General features: G+C 42.3%; 1 protein-coding gene across 3 annotated transcripts in view; it reads left to right on the top strand.

Annotated features, from left to right (window-relative positions):
* The window catches only part of LOC118374656 (protein unc-13 homolog C-like), a 260042-nt gene that overhangs the window by 239201 nt on the left and 2411 nt on the right, over window positions 1-18430 (top strand). For all 3 annotated transcript variants that reach the window (XM_052515796.1, XM_052515795.1, XM_052515794.1), the window contains one exon: window positions 7931-8090. In XM_052515796.1, coding sequence (XP_052371756.1) covers window positions 7931-8090 — 160 coding nt within the window. The remainder of the gene's footprint in view (window positions 1-7930; window positions 8091-18430) is intronic.

Genomic DNA, 18430 nt, shown 5'->3' with positions numbered 1-18430 from the left:
ACAGAACACTAGTCAGTCAGAGACCAGCGGTTTAAACCTTATTTTACAGAACACTAGTCAGTCAGAGACCAGCGGTTTAAACCTTATTTTACAGAACACTAGTCAGTCAGAGACCAGCGGTTTAAACCTTATTTTACAGAACACTAGTCAGTCAGAGACCAGCGGTTTAAACCTTATTTTACAGAACACTAGTCAGACAGAGACCAGCGGTTTAAACCTTATTTTACAGAACACTAGTCAGTCAGAGACCAGCGGTTTAAACCTTATTTTACAGAACACTAGTCAGACAGAGACCAGCGGTTTAAACCTTATTTTACAGAACACTAGTCAGACAGAGACCAGCTGGTTAAACCTTATTTTACACAACACTAGTCAGACAGAGACCAGCTGGTTAAACCTTATTTTACAGAACACTAGTCAGACAGAGACCAGCTGGTTAAACCGTATTTTACACAACACTAGTCAGTCAGAGACCAGCGGTTTAAACCGTATTTTACACAACACTAGTCAGACAGAGAACAGCTGGTTAAACCTTATTTTACAGAACACTAGTCAGTCAGAGACCAGCTGGTTAAACCTTATTTTACAGAACACTAGTCAGACAGAGACCAGCTGGTTAAACCTTATTTTACACAACACTAGTCAGACAGAGACCAGCTGGTTAAACCTTATTTTACAGAACACTAGTCAGACAGAGACCAGCTGGTTAAACCGTATTTTACACAACACTAGTCAGACAGAGACCAGCGGTTTTAACCTTATTTTACAAAACACTAGTCAGTCAGAGACCAGCTGATTAAACCTTATTTTACAGAACACTAGTCAGTCAGAGACCAGCTGGTTAAACCTTATTTTACAGAACACTAGTCAGTCAGAGACCAGCGGTTTAAACCTTATTTTACAAAACACTAGTCAGTCAGAGACCAGCTGGTTAAACCTTATTTTACAGAACACTAGTCAGTCAGAGACCAGCTGGTTAAACCTTATTTTACAGAACATTAGTCAGTCAGAGACCAGCGGTTTAAACCTTATTTTACAGAACACTAGCCAGTCAGAGACCAGCGGTTTAAACCTTATTTTACAAAACACTAGTCAGTCAGAGACCAGCTGGTTACACCTTATTTTACAGAACACTAGTCAGTCAGAGACCAGCGGTTTAAACCTTATTTTACAGAACACTAGTCAGTCAGAGACCAGCGGTTTAAACCTTATTTTACAAAACACTAGTCAGTCAGAGACCAGCTGGTTAAACCTTATTTTACAGAACACTAGTCAGTCAGAGACCAGCGGTTTAAACCTTATTTTACACAACACTAGTCAGACAGAGACCAGCTGGTTAAACCTTATTTTACAGAACACTAGTCAGACAGAGACCAGCTGGTTAAACTGTATTTTACACAACACTAGTCAGTCAGAGACCAGCGGTTTAAACCGTATTTTACACAACACTAGTCAGACAGAGAACAGCTGGTTAAACCTTATTTTACAGAACACTAGTCAGTCAGAGACCAGCTGGTTAAACCTTATTTTACAGAACACTAGTCAGACAGAGACCAGCTGGTTAAACCTTATTTTACACAACACTAGTCAGACAGAGACCAGCTGGTTAAACCTTATTTCACAGAACACTAGTCAGTCAGAGACCAGCGGTTTAAACCGTATTTCACACAACACTAGTCAGTCAGAGACCAACGGTTTAAACCGTATTTTACACAACACTAGTCAGACAGAGACCAGCTGGTTAAACCTTATTTTACAGAACACTAGTCAGTCAGAGACCAGCGGTTTAAACCTTATTTTACAGAACACTAGTCAGTCAGAGACCAGCGGTTTAAACCTTATTTTACAGAACACTAGTCAGTCAGAGACCAACGGTTTAAACCTTATTTTACAGAACACTAGTCAGTCAGAGACCAGCGGTTTAAACCTTATTTTACAGAACACTAGTCAGTCAGAGACCAGCGGTTTAAACCTTATTTTACAGAACACTAGTCAGTCAGAGACCAGCGGTTTAAACCTTATTTTACAGAACACTAGTCAGTCAGAGACCAGTGGTTTAAACCTTATTTTACAGAACACTAGTCAGTCAGAGACCAGCGGTTTAAACCTTATTTTACAGAACACTAGTCATTCAGAGACCAGCTGGTTAAACCTTATTTTACAGAACACTAGTCAGTCAGATACCAGCGGTTTAAACCTTATTTTACAGAACACTAGTCAGTCAGAGACCAGCGGTTTAAACCTTATTTTACAAAACACTAGTCAGACAGAGACCAGCGGTTTAAACCTTATTTTACAGAACACTAGTCAGACAGAGACCAGCGGTTTTAACCTTATTTTACAAAACACTAGTCAGTCAGAGACCAGCTGATTAAACCTTATTTTACAGAACACTAGTCAGTCAGAGACCAGCTGGTTAAACCTTATTTTACAGAACACTAGTCAGTCAGAGACCAGCGGTTTAAACCTTATTTTACAAAACACTAGTCAGTCAGAGACCAGCTGGTTAAACCTTATTTTACAGAACACTAGTCAGTCAGAGACCAGCTGGTTAAACCTTATTTTACAGAACATTAGTCAGTCAGAGACCAGCGGTTTAAACCTTATTTTACAGAACACTAGCCAGTCAGAGACCAGCGGTTTAAACCTTATTTTACAAAACACTAGTCAGTCAGAGACCAGCTGGTTAAACCTTATTTTACAGAACACTAGTCAGTCAGAGACCAGCGGTTTAAACCTTATTTTACAGAACACTAGTCAGTCAGAGACCAGCGGTTTAAACCTTATTTTACAAAACACTAGTCAGTCAGAGACCAGCGGTTTAAACCTTATTTTACAGAACACTAGTCAGTCAGAGACCAGCGGTTTAAACCTTATTTTACAGAACACTAGTCAGACAGAGACCAGCGGTTTAAACCTTATTTTACAGAACACTAGTCAGTCAGAGACCAGCGGTTTAAACCTTATTTTACAGAACACTAGTCAGACAGAGACCAGCGGTTTAAACCTTATTTTACAGAACACTAGTCAGACAGAGACCAGCGGTTTAAACCTTATTTTACACAACACTAGTCAGTCAGAGACCAGCGGTTTAAACCCTATTTTACAGAACACTAGTCAGACAGAGACCAGCTGGTTAAACCTTATTTTACACAACACTAGTCAGACAGAGACCAGCTGGTTAAACCTTATTTTACAGAACACTAGTCAGACAGAGACCAGCTGGTTAAACCGTATTTTACACAACACTAGTCAGTCAGAGACCAGCGGTTTAAACCGTATTTTACACAACACTAGTCAGACAGAGAACAGCTGGTTAAACCTTATTTTACAGAACACTAGTCAGTCAGAGACCAGCTGGTTAAACCTTATTTTACAGAACACTAGTCAGACAGAGACCAGCTGGTTAAACCTTATTTTACACAACACTAGTCAGACAGAGCCCAGCTGGTTAAACCTTATTTTACAGAACACTAGTCAGACAGAGACCAGCTGGTTAAACCTTATTTTACAGAACACTAGTCAGTCAGAGACCAGCGGTTTAAACCTTATTTTACAAAACACTAGTCAGTCAGAGACCAGCTGGTTAAACCTTATTTTACAGAACACTAGTCAGTCAGAGACCAGCTGGTTAAACCTTATTTTACAGAACATTAGTCAGTCAGAGACCAGCGGTTTAAACCTTATTTTACAGAACACTAGCCAGTCAGAGACCAGCGGTTTAAACCTTATTTTACAAAACACTAGTCAGTCAGAGACCAGCTGGTTAAACCTTATTTTACAGAACACTAGTCAGTCAGAGACCAGCGGTTTAAACCTTATTTTACAGAACACTAGTCAGTCAGAGACCAGCGGTTTAAACCTTATTTTACAAAACACTAGTCAGTCAGAGACCAGCGGTTTAAACCTTATTTTACAGAACACTAGTCAGTCAGAGACCAGCGGTTTAAACCTTATTTTACAGAACACTAGTCAGACAGAGACCAGCGGTTTAAACCTTATTTTACAGAACACTAGTCAGTCAGAGACCAGCGGTTTAAACCTTATTTTACAGAACACTAGTCAGACAGAGACCAGCGGTTTAAACCTTATTTTACAGAACACTAGTCAGACAGAGACCAGCGGTTTAAACCTTATTTTACAGAACACTAGTCAGACAGAGACCAGCGGTTTAAACCTTATTTTACAAAACACTAGTCAGTCAGAGACCAGCGGTTTAAACCTTATTTTACAGAACACTAGTCAGTCAGAGACCAGCGGTTTAAACCTTATTTTACAGAACACTAGTCAGTCAGAGACCAGCGGTTTAAACCTTATTTTACAGAACACTAGTCAGTCAGAGACCAGCTGGTTAAACCTTATTTTACAGAACACTAGTCAGTCAGAGACCAGTGGTTTAAACCTTATTTTACAGAACACTAGTCAGTCAGAGACCAGCGGTTTAAACCTTATTTTACAGAACACTAGTCATTCAGAGACCAGCTGGTTAAACCTTATTTTACAGAACACTAGTCAGTCAGAGACCAGCGGTTTAAACCTTATTTTACAGAACACTAGTCAGTCAGAGACCAGCGGTTTAAACCTTATTTTACAAAACACTAGTCAGACAGAGACCAGCGGTTTAAACCTTATTTTACAGAACACTAGTCAGACAGAGACCAGCGGTTTTAACCTTATTTTACAAAACACTAGTCAGTCAGAGACCAGCTGATTAAACCTTATTTTACAGAACACTAGTCAGTCAGAGACCAGCTGGTTAAACCTTATTTTACAGAACACTAGTCAGTCAGAGACCAGCGGTTTAAACCTTATTTTACAAAACACTAGTCAGTCAGAGACCAGCTGGTTAAACCTTATTTTACAGAACACTAGTCAGTCAGAGACCAGCTGGTTAAACCTTATTTTACAGAACATTAGTCAGTCAGAGACCAGCGGTTTAAACCTTATTTTACAGAACACTAGCCAGTCAGAGACCAGCGGTTTAAACCTTATTTTACAAAACACTAGTCAGTCAGAGACCAGCTGGTTAAACCTTATTTTACAGAACACTAGTCAGTCAGAGACCAGCGGTTTAAACCTTATTTTACAGAACACTAGTCAGTCAGAGACCAGCGGTTTAAACCTTATTTTACAAAACACTAGTCAGTCAGAGACCAGCGGTTTAAACCTTATTTTACAGAACACTAGTCAGTCAGAGACCAGCGGTTTAAACTTTATTTTACAGAACACTAGTCAGACAGAGACCAGCGGTTTAAACCTTATTTTACAGAACACTAGTCAGACAGAGACCAGCGGTTTAAACCTTATTTTACAGAACACTAGTCAGACAGAGACCAGCGGTTTAAACCTTATTTTACAAAACACTAGTCAGTCAGAGACCAGCGGTTTAAACCGTATTTTACAAAACACTAGTCAGTCAGAGACCAGCTGGTTAAACCTTATTTTACAGAACACTAGTCAGTCAGAGACCAGCTGGTTAAACCTTATTTTACAGAACACTAGTCAGTCAGAGACCAGCTGGTTAAACCTTATTTTACAGAACACTAGTCAGTCAGAGACCAGCTGGTTAAACCTTATTTTACAGAACACTAGTCAGTCAGAGACCAGCTGGTTAAACCTTATTTTACAGAACACTAGTCAGTCAGAGACCAGCGGTTTAAACCGTATTTTACACAACACTAGTCAGTCAGAGACCAGCTGATTAAACCTTATTTTACAGAACACTAGTCAGACAGAGACCAGCTGGTTAAACCTTATTTTACAGAACACTAGTCAGTCAGAGACCAGCTGGTTAAACCTTATTTTACAGAACACTAGTCAGTCAGAGACCAGCGGTTTAAACCTTATTTTACACAACACTAGTCAGACAGAGACCAGCGGTTTAAACCTTATTTTACAGAACACTAGTCAGTCAGAGACCAGCGGTTTAAACCTTATTTTACACAACACTAGTCAGACAGAGACCAGCGGTTTAAACCTTATTTTACACAACACTAGTCAGTCAGAGACCAGCGGTTTAAACCTTATTTTACAGAACACTAGTCAGTCAGAGACCAGCGGTTTAAACCTTATTTTACAGAACACTAGTCAGTCAGAGACCAGCGGTTTAAACCTTATTTTATAGAACACTAGTCAGTCAGAGACCAGCTGGTTAAACCTTATTTTACAGAACACTAGTCAGTCAGAGACCAGCGGTTTAAACCTTATTTTACAAAACACTAGTCAGTCAGAGACCAGCTGGTTAAACCTTATTTTACAGAACACTAGTCAGTCAGAGACCAGCTGGTTAAACCTTATTTTACAGAACATTAGTCAGTCAGAGACCAGCGGTTTAAACCTTATTTTACAGAACACTAGCCAGTCAGAGACCAGCGGTTTAAACCTTATTTTACAAAACACTAGTCAGACAGAGACCAGCTGTTTAAACCTTATTTTACAGAACACTAGCCAGTCAGAGACCAGCGGTTTAAACCTTATTTTACAAAACACTAGTCAGACAGAGACCAGCTGGTTAAACCTTATTTTACAGAACACTAGTCAGACAGAGATCAGCGGTTTAAACCTTATTTTACAGAACACTAGTCAGACAGAGACCAGCGGTTTAAACCTTATTTTATTGAACACTAGTCAGTCAGAGACCAGCTGGTTAAACCTTATTTTACAGAACACTAGTCAGTCAGAGACCAGCGGTTTAAACCTTATTTTACAAAACACTAGTCAGTCAGAGACCAGCTGGTTAAACCTTATTTTACAGAACACTAGTCAGTCAGAGACCAGCTGGTTAAACCTTATTTTACAGAACATTAGTCAGTCAGAGACCAGCGGTTTAAACCTTATTTTACAGAACACTAGCCAGTCAGAGACCAGCGGTTTAAACCTTATTTTACAAAACACTAGTCAGTCAGAGACCAGCTGGTTAAACCTTATTTTACAGAACACTAGTCAGTCAGAGACCAGCGGTTTAAACCTTATTTTACAGAACACTAGTCAGTCAGAGACCAGCGGTTTAAACCTTATTTTACAGAACACTAGTCAGTCAGAGACCAGCGGTTTAAACCTTATTTTACAGAACACTAGTCAGTCAGAGACCGGCGGTTAAAACCTTATTTTACAGAACACTAGTCAGTCAGAGACCAGCTGGTTAAACCTTATTTTACAGAACACTAGTCAGTCAGAGACCAGCGGTTTAAACCTTATTTTACAGAACACTAGTCAGTCAGAGACCAGCGGTTTAAACCTTATTTTACAGAACACTAGTCAGACAGAGACCAGCTGGTTAAACCTTATTTTACAGATCACTAGTCAGACAGAGACCAGCGGTTTAAACCTTATTTTACAGAACACTAGTCAGTCAGAGATTTAGACCGGTGGTTTAAACCTTATTTTACAGAACACTAGTCAGACAGAGACCAGAGGTTTTAACCTTATTTTACAGAACACTAGTCAGTCAGAGACCAGCTGGTTAAACCTTATTTTACAGAACACTAGTCAGACAGAGACCAGAGGTTTTAACCTTATTTTACAGAACACTAGTCAGTCAGAGACCAGCTGGTTAAACCTTATTTTACAGAACACTAGTCAGTCAGAGACCAGCTGTTTAAACCTTATTTTACAGAACACTAGTCAGACAGAGACCAGCGGTTTAAACCTTATTTTATAGAACACTAGTCAGTCAACTATTTCAAAATTGGGCTGCTTGTGTAAATGCAGCCTGAGTGACTCACATTCAATGACCAGTAGTTTAAGAACAAGTGTTTTATTTAAAAGTACATGGACCAGTGATTTTAGAACAAGTATCCTATTTCAGGATGCATAGTGGATGGATGGATATGGGTGGGTGAGTGGGTGGATCAATGTGTGCATGGATGGATGATTTGATTGACTGATTGATTGACTGATTTTTTTATGTGTCTCTGTCATTTCTCTCCAGTGGTGGGGGTCAACAACCTAAGCTGGCAGACCAATGCCATGTTCCGACCATTCGTGGAGGTGAATGCGGTTGGGCCGCACCTCGCCGACAAGAAACGCAAGTTCACCACCAAGACCAAGAACAACAATTGGTCACCAAAGTACAATGAAACATTCCAATAGTAAGTCTGCTTTATTGTCTAAAGTAAGTCTGGTTTATTGTCCGAAGTATGTCTGCTTTATTGTCTAAAGTAAGTCTGGTTTATTGTCTAAAGTAAAATCTGGTTTATTGACCAAAGTAAATATGGTTAATTGTCTAAAGTAAGTCTGGTTTATTGTCCAAAGAAAGTCTGGTTTATTGTCTAAAGTAAGTCTGGTTTATTGTCTAAAGTAAGTCTGGTTTATTGTCTAACGTAAGTCTGGTTTATTGTCCAAAGTAAGTCTGGTTACTTGTCTAAATTAAGTCTTGTTTATTTTCTAAAGGTCTGGTTTATTGTCTAAAGTAAGTCTGCTTTATTGACAAAGTCTGTTTTATTGTCTAAAGGTCTGGTTTATTGTCAAAGTAAGTCTGGTTTATTGTCTGACGTACAATAAACATTCTGGTAGTAAGTCTGGTTTATTGTCTAAAGGTCTGGTTTATTGTTTGGAGTAAGTCTGCTTTATTGTCAAAGTAAGTCTGGTTAGTTGTCTGATGTACAATTAAACATTCTGATAGTAAGTCTGGTTTTGTAACGGTATTCAGAGGTGGAAGAAGGATCGGACCAAAGCGCAGCGTGGTAAGTGTTCATGATGTAATGTTTAATGAAACGAACTGAACACTGTAATACAAAACAATAAAGTGAACGAACGAAAACCGAAACCGTGTGGGTGTCTGTCCGCGGTGGTGGCTCTGGCACGGGACGTGGACCCCACTTCACCATCGTTTTTTTGCACTTCTTAGCCCACCTCCGTGGCCTCTTTAGAGTGGCTACCCTCGCCACCGACCTTGGACTGGGGACTCACGCCACGTGTCCCAAATGGACGGGAGACTCCGGCAGCGCCGGACAGGCGGGAGACTCCGACAGCGCCAGACAGGCTACGCAGGAAGGGCGATTCTGGCATCACCTGGCTGACTGACGGCTCTGGCGGCTCCTGGTTGAATGACGGCTCTGGCGGCCCCTGGTTGACTGACGGCTCTGGCGGCTCCTGGCTAACTGACGGCTCTAGCGGCTCCTGGCTGACTGACGGCTCTGGCAGCTCCTGACTGACTGGCGGCTCTGGCGGCTCTTGGCTGACTGGCGGCTCCTGGCTGACTGGCGGATCCTGGCTGAGGCTCTGACGGCTCAGGACAGACTGGTGGCTCTGGCGGCTCAGGAAATACTGGCGGCTCTGCCGGCTCAGGACAGACGGGAGACTCTGGCGGCTCAGGACAGACGGGAGACTCTGGCGGCTCAGGACAGACGGGAGACTCTGGCGACGCTGGACAGGTGGGAGCACCTGTAGGGAGGAGACGGAGAGACAGGCTGGTGTGGGGGCTGCCACCGGAGGGCTGGTGCGTGGAGGTGGCACCGGATAGACTGGACCGTGAAGGCGCACTGGAACTCTTGAGCACCGAGCCTGCCCAACCTGACCTGGTTGAATGCTCCCCGTAGCCAGGCCAGTGCGGCGAGGTGGAATAGACCGCACTGGGCTGTGCTGGCGAACCGGGGACACCATGTGTAAGGCTGGTGCCATGCACGCCGGTCCGAGGAGACCCACTGGAGACCAGATGCGCAGAGCCGGCTTCATGGCACCTGGCTTGATGCCCACTCTAGCCCGGCCGATACGGGGAGCTGGGATGTAGCGCACCGGGCTAAGCACGCGTACTGGGGACACTGTGCGCTCCACCGCATAACACGGTGCCTGACCAGTACGACGCCCTCTCTCTCCACGGTAAGCATGGGGAGTTGGCGCAGGTCTCCTATCTGCCTTCGCCACACTCCCCGTGTGCCTCCCCACAATACATTTTTGGGGCTGCCTCTCGGGCTTCCAGCCGCGCTGCCGTGCTGCCTCCTCATACCGGCGCCTCTCTGCTTTCGCTGCCTCCAGCTCTGCTTTGGGGCGGTGATATTCCCCTGGCTGTGCCCAGGGTTCTTTGCCTTCCAGAATCTCCTCCCATGTCCAGTTCTCCAAATATCGCTGCCTCTGCTGCTGCTGCTCGTTAACACGCTGCTTGGTCCTTTGTTGGTGGGTGTTTCTGTAACGGATGTCGTCTGGAGATAGAGAGGAGGACCAAAGCGCAGCGTCGTAAGTGTTCATGATGTAATATTTAATGAAACGAACTGAACACTGAAATACAAAACAATAAAGTGAACGAACGAAAACCGAAACAATACCGTGTGGACCAAACACTCACACGGAAAACAAGCACCCACAAACCAAAAGTGAAACTCAGGCTACCTAAGTATGATTCTCAATCAGGGACAACAATTGACAGCTGCCTCTGATTGAGAACCATACTAGGCCGAACTCAAAAACCAACATAGAAAAACAAACATAGACTGCCCACCCCTACTCACGCCCTGACCATACTAAAACAAAGACAAAAACAAAGGAACTAAGGTCAGAACGTGACAGGTTTATTGTCTAAGCTAACAACCTAATCCTGTGTTTTGGCTTCAGTAATGTGTGTCTTGGTTGTGCCAGGAGTGTTGCTCCTCCAGTAGTATAGTATTTGCTACATAGTGGGAATGTAGACACCTGCAGTGCTCACTGTCAAAACGTTTGGAAAAGGTTACAAATGAAACTAAAAACACTTTTATCCAGCATGATAGCAGAAAGTAATGAGATGAAGTACTTTTAAAAATGAAAAAAAAGAGACATTTCAGTTATTTGAATAGTGAGAATAGAGGGAGGGCTGAGATAGATCATTCACCCTATCTATGCAGCTGTACCACTGTCTGTCTGATACTGAGCCAGCTGCATTTAAAGCACAATGTAGAGCCATGTTGACTCCAATGCTTCCCACCTATGGGTGATAGACCATTGTTGATACACACCGGAAACCGTTGCCGTTCTTGACACACTCAAACCAGTGCTACCTACTACCATACCCAATTCAAAGGCACTTAATTATGTTGTCTTGCCCATTGGCACATACACAAGCCATGTCTCAATAAGGCTTAAAAATCCTTATTTAACCTATCTCTTCTCTTCCCCTTCATCTACACTGATTGAAGTGGATTTACGGTCCTTCTGTAGCTCAGTTGGTAGAGCATGGCGCTTGTAACGCCAGGATAGTGGGTTCGATTCCCGGGACCACCCATACGTAGAATGTATGCACACATGACTGTAAGTCGCTTTGGATAAAAGCGTCTGCTAAATGGCATATATTATTATAGTATTATTATTATTTAACAGGTGACATCAATAATGGATCATAGCTTTCACCTGGTCAGTCTATGTCATGGAAAGAGCAGGTGTTTTCTGTTTTGTACACTCAGGGTATAATGCCCTGGTCAAAAGTAGTCCACTACATAGGGAATGGGGTGCCATTTGGGATGCCGACAGGGTTTGACTATCACCTGCATCCAATCCTCTCACTGTGTTTATGATAGTGAGCCAGATGTCTGTGAAGTGCAGTCAGAGAGAGAATGATCATCTGTAGTGCCTACTTGGTCTCTGGTGCTCTTTTAATGTCAGTGTCCACTGACCGAGATCAATGTCAACACGAACACCGTCTGCAAATACATACACTTTTTCATTGCACCAAAGAAAACACCTGATAGACAACAATACAGATAAAAACACATTTAAACATCTGATAGACAACAATACAGATACAAACACATTTAAACATCTGATAGACAACAATACAGATACAAACACATTTAAACATCTGATAGACAACAATACAGATAAAAAACACATTTAAACATCTGATAGACAACAATACAGATAAAAACACATTTAAAACATCTGATAGACAACAATACAGATAAAAACACATTTAAAACATCTGATAGACAACAATACAGATAAAAACACATTTAAAACATCTGATAGACAACAATACAGATACAAACACATTTAAACATCTGATAGACAACAATACAGATAAAACACATTTAAAACATCTGATAGACAACAATACAGATAAAAACACATTTAAAACATCTGATAGACAACAATACAGATACAAACACATTTAAAACATCTGATAGACAACAATACAGATAAAAACACATTTAAAACATCTGATAGACAACAATACAGATACAAACACATTTAAAACATCTGATAGACAACAATACAGATAAAAACACATTTAAAACATCTGATAGACAACAATACAGATACAAACACATTTAAAACATCTGATAGACAACAATACAGATAAAAACACATTTAAACATCTGATAGACAACAATACAGATACAAACACATTTAAAACACCTGATAGACAACAATACAGATAAAAACACATTTAAAACATCTGATAGACAACAATACAGATAAAAACACATTTAAACATCTGATAGACAACAATACAGATACAAACACATTTAAACATCTGATAAACAACAATACAGATAAAAACACATTTAAACATCTGATAGACAACAATACAGATAAAAACACATTTAAAACATCTGATAGACAACAATACAGATAAAAACACATTTAAACATCTGATAGACAACAATACAGATAAAAACACATTTAAACATCTGATAGACAACAATACAGATACAAACACATTTAAAACATCTGATAGACAACAATACAGATAAAAACACATTTAAAACATCTGATAGACAACAATACAGATAAAAGGTGTGGTCGGAAGCCCAAGGGCTGACATGAAAACCACATCACCAAAATTATATATACAATACATAAGTAAGAAAATTTAAAAGGTTTGTTAAAACAGATAACAAAACCTACTAATTATAAACGTATAAATTATTTGATCAGTAATCACACAAAAAAATAAAAGACTAATGTTTAAATGTGTGTGAGAGTTAGGCTTTATGGAGGAGATTGCGGAGTAGTTTGGTTCATCAGGCTGACCTCCAGTCTTCGATTGGAGTTATTGAGGGATGATGATGTTTTGGCAATGTAAGAATTCCAGAGTATGGCACCTCTGTATCTGATAGAGAATTGACTATGTGAGATGTGGCAGTGGGTAGGGTGAAGGTTATCACAGTGTCTTGTATTATATAGATGCATTTCAGAATGAACCTGGAATAATCCATTGAAGGGTTTAGTTAAACTGTCTGGGAAGTACTTGTAGATGAAAGTGCATAATTGGCGTACATTAATGTTGTAGATAGAGAAGATATTGAGTTTCTTAAACAAAGGTGCAGATGGTTCCAGGTAATTAGAGGAGGTTGCTAGTTTATGTCTGCTCTAGAGGAGATCTGCTTAGAGGATATCTGCTTGGAGGAATGGGACAAAATACCAGCAACAGTGTTTGAAAACCTTGTGAAGACTTACAGAAAATGTTTGACCTCTGTCATTGCCAACAAAGGGTATATAACAAAGTATTGAGATAAACTTTTGTTATTGACCAAATACTTATTTTCCACCATAATTTGCAGATAAATTCATTAAAAATCCTACAAAGCGATTTTCTCATTTTGTCTGTCATAGTTGAAGTGTACAGGCCTTTCTCATCTTTTTAAGTGGGAGAACTTGCACAATTGGTGGCTGGCTAAATACTTTTTTGCCCCACTGTATATATTATACACACTATCATTCAAAGGTTTGGGGTCACTTAGAAATGTCCTTGTTTTTGTCCATTGAAATAACATCAAATTGATCAGAAATACAGTGTAGACATTGTTAATGTTGTAAATGATTATTGTAGCTGGAAACGGCTGATTTTTAATGGAATATCTACATAGGCGTACTGAGGTCCATTATCAGCAACCATCACTCCTGTGTTCTAATGGCATGTTGTGTTAGCTAATACAAGTTTATCATTTTAAAAGGCTAATTGATCATTAGAAAACCCTTTTGCAATTATGTTAGCACATGTGAAAACTGTTCTGATTAAAAAAGCAATAAAACTGGCCTTCTTTAGACTAGTTGAGTGTCTGGAGCATGTGAGTTCGATTACCGGTTCAAAATGGCCCGAAACAAAGAACTTTCTTCTGAAACTCGTCAGTCTATTCTTATTCTGAGAAATGAAGGCTATTCCATGCGAGAAATTGCCAAGAAACTGAAGATCTCGTACAACGCTGTGTACTACTACTTCATAGCCCATCTTAATATTTTATTTTTATTAGACAGCCTGAGATATGGCTTTTTCTTTACAACTCTGTCTAGAACGCCAGCATCCCAGAGTCGCCTCTTCACTGTTGACGTTGAGACGGGTGTTTTGCGGATCCCCAGATATATAGAGGGGGATAACTTTGGCAATTTTCTAAACTTTAGGAGCAATACCAGTTTGCATAGATTTGGTTTGATAGAGGCTCAGTAATCCAGAAAAACACTGATTTCACCAAAGAGGCACCCATCTCATCATGACCCGCTGCTGAGTTCTTTAAGCTACCAATTACCTCAATTATATTGGGAGGATCATACTGAAGCAGAGAAGGGAAATGTGTCACGTTCTGACCTTAGTTCTTTTGTTATGTCTTTGTTTTAGTATGGTCAGGGCACTGCGTTCATCCACCTCTGGCCTGCTCGCCTCCCTACCACTGAGGAAGTACAGTTCCCGCTCAGCCCAGTCAAAACTGTTCACTGCTCTGGCTCCCCAATGGTGGAACAAACTCCCTCACGACGCCAGGACAGCGGAGTCAATCACCACCTTGCGGAGACACCTGAAACCCCACCTCTTTAAGGAATACCTAGGATAGGATAAGTAATCCTTCTCACCCCCCCCCCCCTAAAAGATTTAGATGCACTATTGTAAAGTGGCTGTTCCACTGGATGTCATAAGGTGAATGCACCAATTTGTAAGTCGCTCTGGATAAGAGCGTCTGCTAAATGACTTAAATGTAAATGTAAATGTAAATGAGTTGGGTGGGTTGTCTATGTTAGTTTTTCTATGACTTGCTATTTCTGTGTTTGGCCTGGTATGGTTCTCAATCAGAGGCAGCTGTCAACCGTTGTCCCTGATTGAGAACCATATTTAGGGAGCCTGTTTTCTATTGTGTTTCGTTGGTGATTGTTTTCTGTTGTCTGTCTTTTCGGTTGTTTCTCTTTGTTATTTTTGTTATTTCCGTGTTCTTTTGAATAAATATTGACACATACCACGCTGCACCTTGGTCCTCCTCTTCTTCTTCATACGACGACCGTTACAGAATCACCCACCACCAAAGGACCAAGCAGCGTGGTAAGGAGCAGCGCTATCTGGAGGAATAGAGAGGTGGTCGGTCGACCCAGGGAGAGTGCCGGAGCCCGCCTGGGATTCTCTGGACCAATGTGAGGGATACCGTAGAATGGAGTTGGCACGGCGGTCAAGGAAGCCTGAGAGGCAGCCCCAAAAATGCATTGGGGGGGTGGCACACAGGGAGTGTGGCTAAGTCAGGTAGGAGACCTGAGCCAACTCCCCGTGCTTACCGTGGAGAGAGGTGGACTGGGCAGGCACTGTGTTATGCCGTGAGGCGCACGTTGTCCCCGGTGCGCAGGCATAGCCCGGTGCGGTACATAGCAGCGACTCGTATCGCCCCGGCTAGAGTGGGCATCGAGCCAGATGCCATGAAGCCGGCTCAGCGCATCTGGTCTCCAATGCGTCTCCTCGGGCTGGGGTACATGGCACCAGCCCTATGCATGGTGTCCCCGGTTCGCCAGCACAGCCCAGTGCGGGCTATTCCACCTCGCCGCACTGGCCTGGCTACGGGGAGCATTCAGCCAGGTAGGGTTGAGCCTCCCGTCAGTCAGGACCGTCAGTCAGGAGCTGCCAGAGCTGCCCGTCAGTCAGGAGCTGCCAGAGCCGCCCATCAGTCAGGACCGTCAGTCAGGAGCTGCCAGAGCCGCCCATCAGTCAGGAGCTGCCCGGAGCCGCCCGTCAGTCCTGAGCTGCCGGAGCCGCCCGTCAGTCCTGAGCTGCCGGAGCCGCCCGTCAGTCCTGAGCTGCCCGGAGCCGCCCGTCAGTCCTGAGCTGCCTGGGCCGCCCGTCAGTCCTGAGCTGCCGGAGCCGCCCATCAGTCCTTAGCTGCCTGGGCCGCCCATCAGTCCTGAGCTGCCTGGGCCGCCCATCAGTCCTGAGCTGCCGGAGCCGCCCGTCAGTCAGGAGCTGCCGGAGCCACCCATCAGTCAGGACCGTCACTCAGGAGCTGCCGTAGCCGCCCGTCAGTCAGGAGCTTCCAGAGCCGCCGGAGTCTCCCGTTCATTCGGGACCCGTGGCTAGGGTCCCCAGTCCGAGGTCGGCGGCGAGGGTCGCCGCTCTCAAGAGGCCACGGAGGCGGGCTAAGAGGTGTACAGGAACTATGGTGGAGTGGGGTCCACGACCTTAGTTCTTTTGTTATGTCTTTGTTTTAGTATGGTCAGGGCGTGAGTTGGGTGGGTTGTCTATGTTAGTTTTTCTATGATTTGCTATTTCTGTGTTTGGCCTGGTATGGTTCTCAATCAGAGGCAGCTGTCAACCGTTGTCCCTGATTGAGAACCATATTTAGGGAGCCTGTTTTCTATTGTGTTTCGTTGGTGATTGTTTTCTGTTGTCTGTCTTTTCGGTTGTTTCTCTTTGTTATTTTTGTTATTTCCGTGTTCTTTTGAATAAATATTGACACATACCACGCTGCACCTTGGTCCTCCTCTTCTCCTTCATACGACGACCGTTACAAAATGTCCCTTAAGGTAATCCAGCTTTCTTAATTGTCTTTGACAGAGGAACCCACATTCACAAAAAATCATTAAATTGACATGAAATAACATCATGATCACTATAGGTCTTATTTCCAACAATACATTGAGATGAGATCATTGTAGAAGCTTCTTTCTTTTCAGTTGGTTGATGAATTTCCAAGTTGACTTATTATTGATTCTTGGAATTTCTTAGTAAAATGTCTTCCTTCTTGATGCACTCTCTGTGCGTGTGCGTGCGTGTGTTTCACAAGCATGCTTTTGTGTGCTTTTGTTTGAAGCTTCAGAAGCCATTAGTAGTCTGTGGATAATTAGGTAGGTTCCTAAAGAAAAGGTTGGCTTGGAAATAATGGCCGCTCTGAACACAGACGTTTAACTCTGTTGCAAAATGTGATTGAATTGTCCCTCATTTCATTAAGTCACAACAATGAAACGTCTCCTGTCATAGAGATGTCACCGAGCCAGCCCCCCACCTACAAATTCTACATATTATCATACTCATTATTATACATCCTGCTACGGGACAAAGCCATCTGACCTCTTGTGAAATGCTATGTCCTCATTGATATTAGCCTTTGTACATAGGGAGAGTGGCTTGTGTGTTTGTGCGTGGTTTCTGTACGTGTGTGTTTGTATGTTTGTGTGCGGTTTCTGTGAGTCTGTGTTTGTGTATGTTTGGGTGTGATTTCTGTGTGTTTGTGTATATTTGTGCGTGGCTTCTGTACGTGTGTGTTTGTATGTTTGTGTATGGTTCTGTGTGTTTGTGTATGTTTGTGCGTGGTTTCTGTGAGTCTGTGTTTGTGTATGTTTGTGTGTGGTTTCTGTGTGTTTGTGTATATTTGTGCGTGGTTTCTGTACGTGTGTGTTTGTATGTTTGTGTATCGTTCTGTGTGTTTGTGTATGTTTGTGTGCGGTTTCTGTGAGTCTGTGTTTGTGTATGTTTGTGTGTGGTTTCTGTGAGTCTGTGTTTGTGTATGTTTGTGTGTGGTTTCTGTGTGTTTGTGTATATTTGTGTGTGGTTTCTGTGTGTTTGTGTATATTTGTGTGTGGTTTCTGTGTGTTTCTGTATGTTTCTGTGTGGTTTGTGTGTGTGGTTTCTGTGCATCTGTGTTTGTGTGTGGTTTCTATGTGGGTGTGTGTGTGTTTGTGTGTGGTTTCTGTGTGTGTGTGTGTGTGTTTGTGTGGTTTCTGTGTGTTTGTGTGTGGTTTCTGTGCATGTATGTTTTTGTGCGTCTGTGTTTGTGTGGTTTCTGTGTTTGTGTATGTTTGTGTGTGGTTTGTGTGTGTGGTTTCTGTGTGTCTGTGTTTGTGTGTGGTTTCTATGTGGGTGTGTGTGTTTGTGTGTGGTTTCTGTGCGTGTGTGTGTTTGTGTGTGGTTTCTGTGCGTGTGTGTGTTTGTTTGTGGTTTCTGTGTTTGTGTATGTTTGTGTGTGGTTTCTGTGTGTTTGTGTATATTTGTGTGTGGTTTCTGTGTGTTTGTGTATGTTTGTGTGTGGTTTGTGTGTGGTTTCTGTGCATCTGTGTTTGTGTGTGGTTTCTGTGCGTGTGTGTGTTTGTGTGGTTTCTGTGTGTTTGTGTGTGGTTTCTGTGCATGTATGTTTGTGTGTGGTTTCTGTGCGTCTGTGTTTGCGTGGTTTCTGTGTGTTTGTGTATGTTTGTGTGTGGTTTGTGTGTGTGGTTTCTGTGCATATGTGTGTGTGTTTGTGTCTGGTTTCTGTGCGTGTGTGTGTTTGTGTGTGTTTTCTGTGTG

Source organism: Oncorhynchus keta, unplaced genomic scaffold, assembly GCF_023373465.1.
Source record: "Oncorhynchus keta strain PuntledgeMale-10-30-2019 unplaced genomic scaffold, Oket_V2 Un_scaffold_3114_pilon_pilon, whole genome shotgun sequence".
In the NCBI taxonomy this organism is placed as follows: domain Eukaryota; kingdom Metazoa; phylum Chordata; class Actinopteri; order Salmoniformes; family Salmonidae; genus Oncorhynchus; species Oncorhynchus keta.
The sequence above is the reverse complement of the archived record's forward strand: the minus strand, read 5'-3'. Positions and strand labels throughout refer to the sequence as shown.